Source organism: Callorhinus ursinus, unplaced genomic scaffold (genome assembly GCF_003265705.2).
Source record: "Callorhinus ursinus isolate GAN/ISIS: 27379988/994484 unplaced genomic scaffold, GSC_fseal_2.0 scaffold11, whole genome shotgun sequence".
In the NCBI taxonomy this organism is placed as follows: domain Eukaryota; kingdom Metazoa; phylum Chordata; class Mammalia; order Carnivora; family Otariidae; genus Callorhinus; species Callorhinus ursinus.
This window is the reverse complement of record NW_027397073.1, coordinates 52,040,887-52,053,961: the sequence shown is the minus strand read 5'-3', so window position 1 is coordinate 52,053,961 and position 13,075 is coordinate 52,040,887. Positions and strand designations below refer to the sequence as shown.

Sequence of the window (13,075 nt, the reverse complement as noted above, 5' to 3'; positions counted from 1 at the left end):
ACTTCTTTTTCATGCACAGATTACATTTATTAAAAAAATTAAGTTAGTACTCAGGAGATATGTCAGCAGTATTGGAAAACTGAAAAGTCACCTGTGAGGGTGTTAAAATTCTTATTTCTCATCTACAAATGAAAACTGATAATCAAGACTCCTGAAATTTCTGATGGTGTGTTTCTAGTCTCAGGAGTGGTTATTTCAAATGACTTCTAACTACAAATAGTAGAGCCTGTGATGAAATCCTTGAAATTAATTAGCTGTCCCCCCCCCTTTTTTTTTAAGGAACCATTCCCGCTTTTCTGCTTTAAACTGCTAAAAGGAAATTGATTCCTTTCTTAATAATAATTTTTGTGTTTTTTCTCTTTTTTGGACAGAGGTTCTAAAAGACTATATCAAGCCAGATGGGGAATGTTTGGAATTGTTTGCTCGAAATTTACAGCCAGGTTGGACTAGTTGGGGCAATGAAGTTCTCAAATTTCAACACATGGATTATTTTGTTGCTCTGCAGTCTAGAAGCTGACTATGATCTTAAAGTTGTGATTTTCTTCACTTTTTCCTCACCCCTTTTTCCTTCATTCTAACTGATACTGCCTTTTCTTACCAACCAGGATGCTTAGAAATGTAAACAGGACTTGGTTTTTCTGCCAAAGACCAGAAGTGACTAGTTTTTATGTAATTTTGAGATGAATTTACTTAAGTTGTACTAGTATTCCCCATTATTCTGGATTCACTGCAAATAAAGAGGTAAGCAGTTAGAAAAATGACAAGACTTTGTTATTGAAAAAGTTCGGAAAGCACGCACTATGGACCAGAGGTCATAATTCTGCCTATGGATGTGTTTCATTTGGCCCATATGGTGTTATAAAAAAAAATTTGAACCATCATTCTGAAAAATCGGGAAATTTCATGTAAAGTGTAGATTTTCACTTTTCTCTAAACATCAGAAGCTCTGGCTGCATTGCTGTCTGTATTCTTTCCTGGCATCAGTCAGTAGGGCCCAGTGGTAGCAGCTCCCTTGGGAAGGGACATGGGCTCTGCAGTTTACCACAAAAACACTTGCTCCATGCCACTCAGTTGTATTGTCTACGTGGCCCCTGTGCAGCCCAAATTTATGATCTCTGGTATAATGTTACATTCTTGAAAAAATATTGAGAGACCTCCTGAGTACCTTATCATTGTACTGAGCTTTTGAAACCTTTTTGGAGGGTTTTAAATTGCGTTCAAGGTCACTTTTCAAGTACTTCTTAGTTTTGCTTGGTTTTCTAGAAGATTTAAAAAGTATTTCTTATAAAAATGTCAGAAGATGGGGTGCCTGGGTGGCTCAGTCGTTAAGCATCTGCCTTTGGCTCAGGTCATAATCCCGGGATCCTGGGATCAAGCCCTGAGTTGGGCTCCCTGCATTGTGGGAAGCCTGCTTCTCCCTCTCCCACTCCCCCTGCTTGTGTTCCCTCTCTCACTGTGTCTCTCTCTCTCTCTGTGTCAAATAAATAAATAAATAAATAAATAAATAAATAAATAAATAAATAAAAATCTTAAAAAAAAGTCAGAAGATAACACCGCTTATGATTTAAAAGATATTTATATTATTTACAGATTTCCCACAAATATTTTTTTACTAAGTAAAATATTTTTTACTGAAATGATTCTTTGAAAAGCATGCTGATTTGTTGTGTATAACCTTTTCTAAATTGAGATAAAATTTCACATAAAATTCTCCAATTTTTACTATAGGATTCAGTGAGTTGAGAAAACATATACTATGGTTGTCTACCACCATAGTCGTGATATAGAACATTTTCTTTACCTCCAAAACTCATGTGTCCAATTACAGTCAGTCCCTTCCTCCCATCCCTGGCATTTGGTGAACAATGATTTGTTTTCTATCATTAGTTTTGCTTTCTTAGAATTTCATATAAACAGAATCATAGAATATGTAATCTATTGTATTTGGCTTCTTTCACTTAGCATTTTGACAAAAGTATTTATATCATTTACAGCTTTTCTACAAATATCTGCTAAATAAAATGTTAGATTGAGATGGTTATCTGACAGGGTTGCCAATTTGTTTACTGATTTTGCCAATGAAAAATGTTATTTTTGAAGTTTGTTCATTCTTTGAGTGTGTGAATATATATTATTATAGGCTTAACTTTGTATTTATAGGGATATTCTTGTTATTGAAATGAAAAAAAGCATTAAACTTGAAGCAAACATCTCACAACCTTCTTTGAAACTCTTTCCAGTGTCTTGTACTATTTATAGGTTTTATATAATTTGTGGAAACGTTTTATTCTCACCAAGTTTTTGGACTTTATTTTTGCACCACAAATACTGATACTTGAGAGAAGAAGAGAACATTTTTATTCACTGAATGTGGTATTCAAGACACAGAGGGTTGGTTTTTTTTGTTTGTTTTTGTTTTTTTTTTAGACACAGAAGTTGTAGTCTTAACTCTGTTCCTAAGTTATACAACCTGTGGGCCTTGTTTGTAATACCTCTTTAATTATTGGGCTCTTTTTTGACCAAAAGATCATTCTGGAAAACGGAACAATCACATCCTTGTGAGAACAAAAAGGCCAGACTAAGAGCATTGAACTTTGACTTCATTACCCCTGAGTTTTAGCCAACTGACCTAATGAACTTTATTATTCATTTAATGTTATATCTTCATTCAGAGATTTTTGTATTGCTTTTAAAACCTGTAAGGATTTTATTTTCTATCATTTTTTTTTACAGACTTAAAGTCTTTTAGGACTCTTGGAAATGCTTAGACAAAGGGATAGAGCTAATGTTTGTTGAATAGTGTGTGTTACTCTTTGCTATGCTTTTTACATTTTATTGCATTTAATCCTTGTACAGTCCTGAGAGTATTATCTCGATTTAATAGTCAAGAAAACTGAGGCCCAGGAGACTATTTTGTCCTAAAACCTATAGTAGGTATTGGAACTAGGATTAGAATGCACAGCTCCCTGACTTGTAGCCCAGCCCTAGAGTTTGGTTTGATTTGGAGGCCATGCAATCACAATTGGCATCCTGAGCAACCACACAAAAAGCCATTTCACCTGCACATGGTTAACGGCAGACACCACACTCGAGAAACTTTGGGGAATCTTGCCTCATAAGATTGTATCCTTAGAATTTCATGGCCTTTCTCTTGACACTCTTTCACCTTCCCTTTCAGGGTCCATTAGAGTACAATCACAGAGCATGTAACTACTCTTTTGGAAGCAGATCTTCTTTAAGTTGGTCCTTTTTGTCTTCCTTTCTTAGAAACGGGAAGTAATAATTCTTATCTCTTAAGTTGTTATGAGGATTAAATGAGTTAACACATGTAGGGCACTTAGAACTGTACTTGGAATATTTTAAGCAATCCATGTTTGAACTCTTCACATAATTTTTAGTTTCAGATCAAAAAGGTTTTCTTTCACAATTTGTACTCCAGTTTGGGGGATTCACCTGCATACTGTCCATAGAGTTTTTCTGTCTGAACATCATATTTTCTTGATCTTTTTCTCGAGATCAGATTTCCTAGCTTGCACCTGGTTTCATACATGAGGAAGCTTTGAAATCCATCATTCCCATTGTGGTCCTGCCTGGAAACAAATAATTAAAAACAAAACAGAGGCCACATGTAGCTTTGGGTTTCAACTCTTGACTCTGAACTTCATAGTTACTGTACGTTGTTCTTTGATGACTTCCATAGGTGGTTAATTGGTGGCCTTTCTCATGTTTCTTCTATATTCAGAGACTTTAGGCTCATGTCACATTAATTTTGGTTCAAAATAGATCTTTCACACTTTGATGGTTGATCTGTTACACTTGCAGGACCTTGATTTTTATGTGCAACAGCTGTGGACTGAATGTATCCTCCCAAAATTCACACGCTGAAACTTTAACCCTCAATGTGATGGTATTTAGGGGTGGGGCCTTTGGGAGGCAGTTAGGGTTAGATTAGGTCATCAGTGTTGGGGGGGGCTCTCATAATAGGATTAATGGCTTTATAAAAAGAAACATGGGATCTCACTCTCTGCATGCAAACACCAGCAAAAGGCCAGGTGAGGACATAACCAGGAAGATGGCTCTTACTGGGAACCTGACCATGCTGACACCTGATCTTGAACTTTCAACCTCCGGAACCCCAAAGAATAAATGTTTATTATGTAAGCCACCCAGTCTATGGTAATTTGTTATAGTAGCCTGGAACCACCAAAGAAATGTTCTCATTGATAAGATACCCACCAAGTAAATAAGGCCTTTTTCTTTAGATGATCTAAAAGTGAGAATAGGTTTTTCTTCTTGTATGTCAACATTTGAGCTCCCTCAAAAAAGCCAGTGTCACTGAGGGCTGGTTGTCTTCTTGGAGGAGGACAGAGAGATTAGTCTGTAACTCAGGTCTGGGCCTGGCTTTAATTGCTACCTTGCTCTGTCCTTGCTGTAGGCTGTATCTACCTTGTCCTATTCTAATCCTTCAAATTCTATGACTCAAACTCATTCTTACCAGAAACCCCAAATGCACCTTTTCAGATTTGGTACCCTAGAGACATATCTTTAGTGAATTTTTATATATTCAGCTTCAGTGAAACTTTGGGTTTTCTACTGATGGTGATCAGAGGAGGATTATAAACACATTAAAGGCCCTCCCTTCCCTGAAGATGCTCACCAGTTCACCTCATTTGACTCCTGTCATGCACCACTGGCCTACCACACCCTGGGAAGCACCACAGCACTGTTGGCATAGTTCTCTGGTTATCAGAGTTCTTTTATTTCAATTATGTCATTTTACCCTCAAAGCAGTTTTATAAAGTTGTAGTTATAATGAGGGAACAGGTTCATAGAGGCTAGCTGACATGGCTAATAAGTGATAACCAGGACTTGAATTCTGATTCCTAAATTAAGGCACTTGATGTTGTATCATGTTTGCTAATGAACCTGAGATCTTAATAATAGGCTCATTAGCTGCTAATCAGAGCATCCAGTGGGTTGCCTGAAGTAACTTTAGAATGGTTCATACATAATCATCCAAACATACCCTTCTCAATATATGATATTATCAGTTTTAAGTTATTAACACAATATTTTCATTAGAGATTTTAGTGACATTGATTGAACTGATAGCCGGAGTGCCACTCAGAATCACTCAGAATCAAACGGGCTGTGAAATCCTTTGACATAAGCTGTTAGCATATTTACCATGCCGTTATGTATTCCTCAGATTAGCCATTTTAAGTTCACATTTTTAAGGAAACTCATGCAAAATACAGATTTGGATTTGAAGATGGCTATTCAAGTAGTGAAAAAGGAGAGATTAAATAAGGTAAGTACAGGTGCAAATTATTTTATGTACCATAGTAATCTGTTACCATTGTTTGGATGTATGGACAAACCCAGAACTGCATAGATGGCCTTAATTCATGGTTCCATTGACTAGTCTGCTCCAGCTTGAAAGCAAGTCAGATTACCATGATAACTCCACAACCAGACTTTTCCCTTAAATATTCCTAGGAGTTAACCTAAATCTTCTGGGACTTCTGTGAACTTGAGGGGAACCTCTTGGTCTTTTTCAGTAGCAGTCCAAGTCCTTGGGACCATATAAAAACAAATTGATCTCTAGGGGTGGAGAACATGAGGAAACTATTTTTTTATTCACTTTTTCTGATTGGGCTTTGGCCTAATTATCAGATAACTGTGACACAACAATGGGATAACTTTGGATGACAACTAGGGCAAATGAGTGGTCACTTACAGTGTTAAGTCATTTTTGGTTAATATCTCTAAGGAAAAACATAAGGTACCCAGATTGATTTTTAGCTGCTTCTCCCCAAATTGCCCACATATATCCTGATCGTTAGTCAAACTAGACTGTTGTTATTTGAATTTAGGACTCTGTGCTTTTGCTCATGAATCTTCCTCAGTCAGGAAAAACTAGGCTGTGGGATCAGCTGGATCTATATTTTGGGTCTTGATATTTATCTTCTGAGTGACTGAGTAATTATTTAAATTATGCTTTCCTGTTTTCTGAAGAATTAGAAGGCTAATCTTTGGACTTTGTAGGATTATTATGAAGATGAAGTGAAATAACGTATGTAAAGTTGCCTAGCATAGGACCTGGTATTTAGAAGTTATTCAATATATATGCTTATTTCTCTTTATTTACAGTCTTCATGGCAACATGTCTTACTTCATGATCCACTTTTCTTTTCCACCCTAAAGGAAGGCTTTTTTTCTTGCTCTTAGAGTCACGTGTATGGATTATCCAAATAGGTTTTCCTTCACATTTATCATGGAAAGAGAGAAGTGGTTTATTCTTTAGGTGGCTCGCTGAAAAAAAAAAAGACAGACGACTTTATATCCTCTTGAATACCTTATGAGAGAAGGACACATTTTTATTTATGTTTCTCCTACCAGCATACCTGGAACTGCCAGTATTTAATGAATGAATGAACTAACTCTTGGCCTTCAAGTATCTTTGAATTCTGTTAAGTAGATAAGACTCGTGTAAGAAACCATTACAGCATAGCAAACCACAGTGTACAGTCAAAGATTAAGTGGTGGAATAGATGGAAAGTGATGCAGAAGTTTAGAGAAGCAGATCACTTAGAGATCACTAAGCAATGTGAGAAACAGAGAGCAAACCAACTCTTGATTAAATTTTTTTTTCTAACTGTAATGATGTTACTAGACAGTAGGCAGCTAAAATGTGTGAGTTCAGAAGAATTACAAAGAAAGCATTTTGTTCTTTCTAGATTGTAACTTTAAAATATTTTATATTTCTCTAGAAATATAGAGGATATTAGTACATGCAATTTATTTTATCAGTTTATTAGAACCAGAGGCTAAATTAACAGGAGTTTTTACTTCTCTGTATTTTCCATCTTTTGAATGAAAATGTTATTTGGGCATCTTTTCTAGAGTTGTCTAGTAGGATTTTTTTTTCTCATTTTTTATTGTTATGTTAATCACCATACATTACATCATTACTTCTTGATGTAGTGTTCCATGATTCATTGTTTGTGCATAACACCCAGTGCTCCACGCAGAATGTGCCGTCTTTAATACCCATCACCAGGCTAACCCATCCCCCCACGCTCCTCCCCTCTAGAACCCTCAGTTTGTTTTTCAGAGTCCATCGTCTCTCATGGTTCGTCTCCCCCTCCAACTTACTCCCCTTCATTCTTCCCCTCCTGCTATCTTCTTCTTTTTCTTTTTTCTTAACATATGTTGCATTGTTTCAGAAGTACAGATCTGTGATTCAACAGTCTTTTACAATTCACAGTGCTCACCATAGCACATACCCTACCCAATGTCTATTACCCAGCCACCCCATCCCTCCCACCCCCCACCACTCCAGCAACCCTCAGTTTGTTTCCTGAGATTAAGAATTCCTCATATCAGTGAGGTCATATGATACATGTCTTTCTCTGATTGACTTATTTCACTCAGCATAACACCCTCCAGTTCCATCCACGTCGTTGCAAATGGCAAGATCTCATTCCTTTTGATGGCTGCATAATATTCCATCTTCTTTATCCATTCATCTGTTGATGGACATCTTGACTCTTTCCACAGTTTGGCTATTGTGGACATTGCTGCTATAAACATTGGGGTGCACATACCCCTTCGGATCCCTATATTTGTATCTTTGTGGTAAATACCTAGTAGTGCAATTGCTGGATCATATGGTAGTTCTATTTTCAACTTTTTGAGGAACCTCCATACTGTTCTCCAGAGTGGCTGCACCAGCTTGCATTCCCACCAACAGTGTAGGAGGGTTCCCCTTTCTAGTAGGATTATTTTTATTATTTTACAGCTGTGCTGAGGTATAATTGGTATAAATAAATTGCACATACTTACAATGTACAGTTTAATGAACTTTGACTTATGTTTATACCTGTGAAGCTACCATCACAAAGAAGATAATAAACATAATCTCGGAAGATTTTGTCAATGCTCTGTATATCTACATTTTATCCCTATGCAATAATACGCATTCTGTACCGTAGAATTGTGTGCATTTTCTAGAATTGTACATAGATGAAATTATACAGCATTCACTCTTATTTTTGTGTAGCTTCCCTTCACTCAACATAATTATTTTGAGATTCTTTGTGTGTGTATCAATAATTCATTCCTCTTTATTGCTGAGTAGTATTAAATTGTATGGACATACCACATCTTATCTTTTCATGTATTAGTTTTCTATTGCTGCCCTAACAAATTACCACAATCGTAACGATTTAAAAAAACACTCATTATTAGTTTACAGTTTTATAGGTCAGAATCCTGGGCAGTCTCACCTGAGTCACTGCCTAGGATGTCAGAAGACTGAAAACAAGGTGTTGACTGGACTGAGCTCTTATCTGGAGGCTCTAGGGAAGAATCCATTTTCAAGGTCATTCGGGTTGATCACCAAATACAGTTCTGTTTCTTTAACGGCTGTCAGCTAGGAGCTGCTGCTCTCCAGTCCTTGCCCATGGCTCCCTCTATCTTCAAAGTCACAATAGCACATTGAGTACTTAGCCTCCAATTCTCTCTGACTTCCCCTTGTGCTGCCATCTAAAGAAAAGACTTTTAAAAGGGCCTTTGTGATTTGATCTGACTCACCTGAATAATCTCCCTTTTGTGAGTGATATGTGATCATATTCATGGGTTCCAACCAAATTCAAAGGGGAGGAGATTTTACAAGTGTGAAGCTCTTTGGGAGTCATAGAATTTTGCCTACCACGGGCCCAGTCTCTGGCCCCCAGTGATCCATGTCTGTCCCATGCGTAAAATACATTAGCTCTTTCCCGAGGTTTGCAAGGATATCATTCCATCAGCTCAAAGTCCAGGATCTCATCTAAATTTCTTCAGCTTAAAAGTCTCAAATCTCATCCTTTAAGTCATCTAAATCAGGTTAGAACAGAGGCATCTGGGGGCACCTGGGTGGCTCAGTCGTTAAACGTCTGACTTCAGCTCAGGTCATGGTCCCAGGGTCCTGGGATCGAGCCCCACATCAGGCTCCCTGCTCAGCGGGAAGCCTGCTTCTCTCTCTTCCACTCCCCCTGCTTGTGTTCCCTCTTTCGCTATGTGTCTCTCTGTCAAATAAAAAAAAAAGAACAGAGGCTTCTGGTATAATCCATTAAGTACAGCTTCAGGGCAAAAGTCCTCTCCATTAGTGGACCTGTGGAACTACCTGCCTCCAACATAATCAACATACAATAGTGGGACATGCAAAGCTTAGGAGTTACAGCTATTCCAGTTTAAAAAGAGGGGATGTGGAAAAAAAAACGGCCTTACTTGTCCAAAACAGTTTGAAAATCTAGCCAAGTGAACTCCAGGCAGACTTCCTTGATTAGACTCCAATATAAGTTCAGTAAAACTTGGCAGTCACCTTGGCTCCCAGCTCTTGGCTCCACCCTCTGAGCTCTGGTTCAAGTCTCTTGGCTTTTGTTTCCAACCTTTGAGTTATCCTCCCTTTTCTATGAAAGGTAGCATGTGTCTACAGCTGACTTCTTTTATCAGCCTACTTCCTGTCAGTATAATTTGTAGGGTATGACAGCCTTCTTTTCATTTTATACACTCCCTTTTAGTCCAAGCTGGTATCATTTCCGCTGGCATAAATTCTTAAGAACCTTGTGGATTTTGTTTGGAATTTTTTTTTTTAATGCTTTTTATCAACTTGGGGAAGTTCCCTTCTATTCCTATTGTTTTGAGAGTTTTTATCATGACTAAATGTTGTATTTCATCAGATGCCTTTTCTGTGTCAATTGATCATATGATTTTTCTTCTTTAGTTTATTAACATGATGTATTAACATTCACTGGCTTTCAAATTATGAGGTAGCCTTTCAAATCAAATAAATCCCTCTTGGATGAGGTCTATAATCCTTTTTTATACACTGCTGTTTTTGGTTTGCTAATATTTAAAAAAATACTGAACCCAAGATCATTTGCATTTTCTGTTATTTTTTCTTCCAGAAGTTTTATACAGTTTGGTTTATGATCTATGTATAGTTAATTTTATGTATAATGTGAGGTAAAGGTCAATGTTTATTTTTTTCCAAATGTATAGCCAATTAATACAGCACTAATTGTTGATAAATCTTTCTTTTCTGCTACTGAATTGCATTGGCATCTTTGTTGAAAACAATTGACAAAGATATATGCATCTATTTCCAGATTCTTAGTTTTGTTCCATTGAACTATGTCTTTATTTATGCCAGTTCCACACTATCTTGATTACTATAGTTTATAAGAAGAAGTCTTGAAATCAGGTAGGATCAGTCCACAGACTTTGTTGTTTCATTGTTTTTGGTCATCACTTAAAAAATTTTTTTTAATTTAAATGTGAGTTAACTTATAGTGTAATATTGGTTTTGGGAGTAGAATTTAGTGATTCATCACTTACATATAACATCCAGTGCTCATCCCAACAAGTGCCCCCCTTAATACCCTTCAGCAACCTTCAGTTTGTTCTCTATAGTTAAAAGTCTTTTATGGTTTGCCTCTCTCTCTCTCTTTTTTTTCCCTTCCCCATGTTCATCTGTTTTGCTGCTTAAATTCCACCTATGGTCATCACTTACGAGATTCCATTTTTATTTGTAAAATTTACATTTAAAAATTATTAGTAACACCAAACATTTAAAAATATTAGGTCATTCATATTTCTTTCATGAATTATCAACAGTTCCTTTTGATTATCCATTTTCCTGATGAGGCATTCATATTTTTAAATGAATTTTTCCAAGCTTTATAATATGGAAATTTAACACATACACAAAATAATTATGTAATGAACAATGTAAAGATGTAATGATGTAATAATGATGTAAAGACGATATAATGAACCTCTATATACCCATCATTTAACTTCAACAATTATCAACCTATGACCAGTTTTGATTACTTTATACCCCTGCCTACTCCTCCCACCTGGATTGTTAAAAAGACAATCCCAGACATCATATTATTCCATCTGTGGTGTCCTCATTCTACAGATGAGCAAAGTGAGATTCAGAGAGTTTAAATGATTTCGTCAGAGTCATACAGCTAATAAGTAGCAAAACTGGGATCTGAACCCCAGTCTGTTTCACTCCAAATCCCCACTATTATTTACTTGTTTCTTTATTTTTAAAACGACTTTACTGAGGTGTGATTGACATGAAAAAGCTGTACATATTTAATGTATACAATTTGATGAGTATGGGAATAAGTATATACCTGTGAAACCATCACCACTATCAAGGCCATAAACATATCCATCACCTCCCAAAGTTTCCTCCTGCCTTCTTTTTATTATTATTATTTTTAGTAATAGTATTGTGTATGTGTCTGTGTGTGTATGTGTTCGAACATACTCCTCCTGTATCTCCATCTCCCCTTTATGTGTTTTGCCAACCTTCCACCTCCCCTCTGGCAACCATTAATCAGTTCTCTATATTTATAGTTCTGATTCTGCTTTTTGTTTATTCATTGTGTTATTTTTTTTTAGATTCCATTTATGAGTAGAATCATATACTATTTGTTTTTCTCAGTCTGACTTACTTCACTGAGCATAATAATCTCTAGGTCTATCCAAGTTGTCTCAAATGGCATGATCTCATCCTTTTTTGGTTGTGTAATATTCCATATGTATATACATCACATTTTTCTTATCCATTCATCTACTGATGGACACTTAGGTTTTTTTCCATGTCTTGGTTATTGCAAAAAATGCTGCAATAGACATCTGGGGTACATGCATCTTTTCCAATAGTGTTTTCATTTTCCCTAGATAAATACCCAATAGTAGAATTAAGGGTCATATGGTAGTTCTATTTTTAATTTTTTGAGGAATGTCCATACTATTTTCCAAAGTGGCTGTACCAGTTTCCATTCCCACCAACAGTGCATGAGGATTCCTTTTTCCCCACATCCTCACCGACACTTGTTTCTTGTCTTCTAGATTTTAGCTATTCTGACAGGTATGAGGTAGTATCTCATTGTGGTTTTGATTTGCGTTTCTCTGATGATGAGTGATGTTGAGCATCTTTTCATGTGTCTGTTGGCCATCTGTATGTCTTCCTTGGAAAAATGCCTATTCAGGTCCTCTTCCCATTTTTTAATCAGTTGTTTATTTTTTTGGTGTTGAGTTGTTTGAGTTCTTTAAATATTTTGGATATTATCCCTTAGTAGATGAATCATTTGCAAATATCTTCTCCCATTGAGTAGGTTGTCTTTTTGTTTGGTTGTTGGTTTCCTTTGCTGTGCAAAAGCTTTTTATTTTGATGTACCAGTAGTTTATTTTTACTTTTGTTTCTCCTGCCTTAAGAGATATATCTAGAAAAATGGCTGATGTCAGAGAAATTACTGCCTATGTTCTCTTCTAAGGTTTTAATGGTTTCATATCTCATATTTAGGCCTTTAATCCATTTTGAGCTTATTTTTATGTATGGTGTAAGAAAGTGGTCCGTTTTCATTCTTTTTCATGTAGCTGTCTGGTTTTCCCAGCACCATTTATTGAAAAGGTATTCTTTTCCCCATTGTATAGTCTAACCCCCTTTGTTGTAGTTTAATTGATCATATATGTGGGCTTATTTCTGGGATCACTTTCCTGTTCTATTGATTTTTGTGCCTGTTTTTGTGTGTGTGCCTGTACCATACTGTTTTGCTTACTACAGCTTTGTGGTATATCTTGAAACCTGAAATTGTGATACCTCCAACTTTGTTCTTCTTTCTCAGGATTGCTTTGGCTGTTCGCGGTCTTCTGTGGTTCCATACACATTCTTTGTCCTAGTTTTGTGAAAAATGCTGTTGGTATTTTGACAGGGATTGTATTGAATCTGTAGATTGCTTTGGGTAATACTGACATTTTGACAATATTAATTCTTTCAATCCATGAGCATGGAGTATTTTTCCCATTTGTATCATCTTCAATTTCTTTCATCAGTGTTTTATAGTTTTCAGAGTGTGGGTCTTTCACCTCCTTAGTTAAGTTTATTCTTAGGTATTTTATTCTTTTTGGTGCAATTGTAAATTACGTTATTTTTAAAATTTCTCTTCCTGCAACTTTGTTGTTAGTATATAGAAACACTACTGATTTTGGGGTATTAATTTTGTAT

At 36.3% G+C, this 13,075-nt stretch overlaps 1 protein-coding gene across 4 annotated transcripts in view; it reads left to right on the top strand.

The window, feature by feature from the left end:
- The window catches only part of METTL4 (methyltransferase 4, N6-adenosine), a 159,378-nt gene that overhangs the window by 34,078 nt on the left and 112,225 nt on the right, over positions 1–13,075 (top strand). Inside the window, exon 9 of one of the 4 annotated variants that reach the window (XM_025886675.2) lies at positions 372–2,218. The exons of the other annotated variants lie outside the window; for them this stretch is intronic. Coding sequence (XP_025742460.1) covers positions 372–517 — 146 coding nt within the window. The 3' untranslated portion in view covers positions 518–2,218. Of the gene's footprint in view, positions 1–371; positions 2,219–13,075 lie in introns of those variants that run through there. 4 annotated transcript variants of the gene reach the window in all.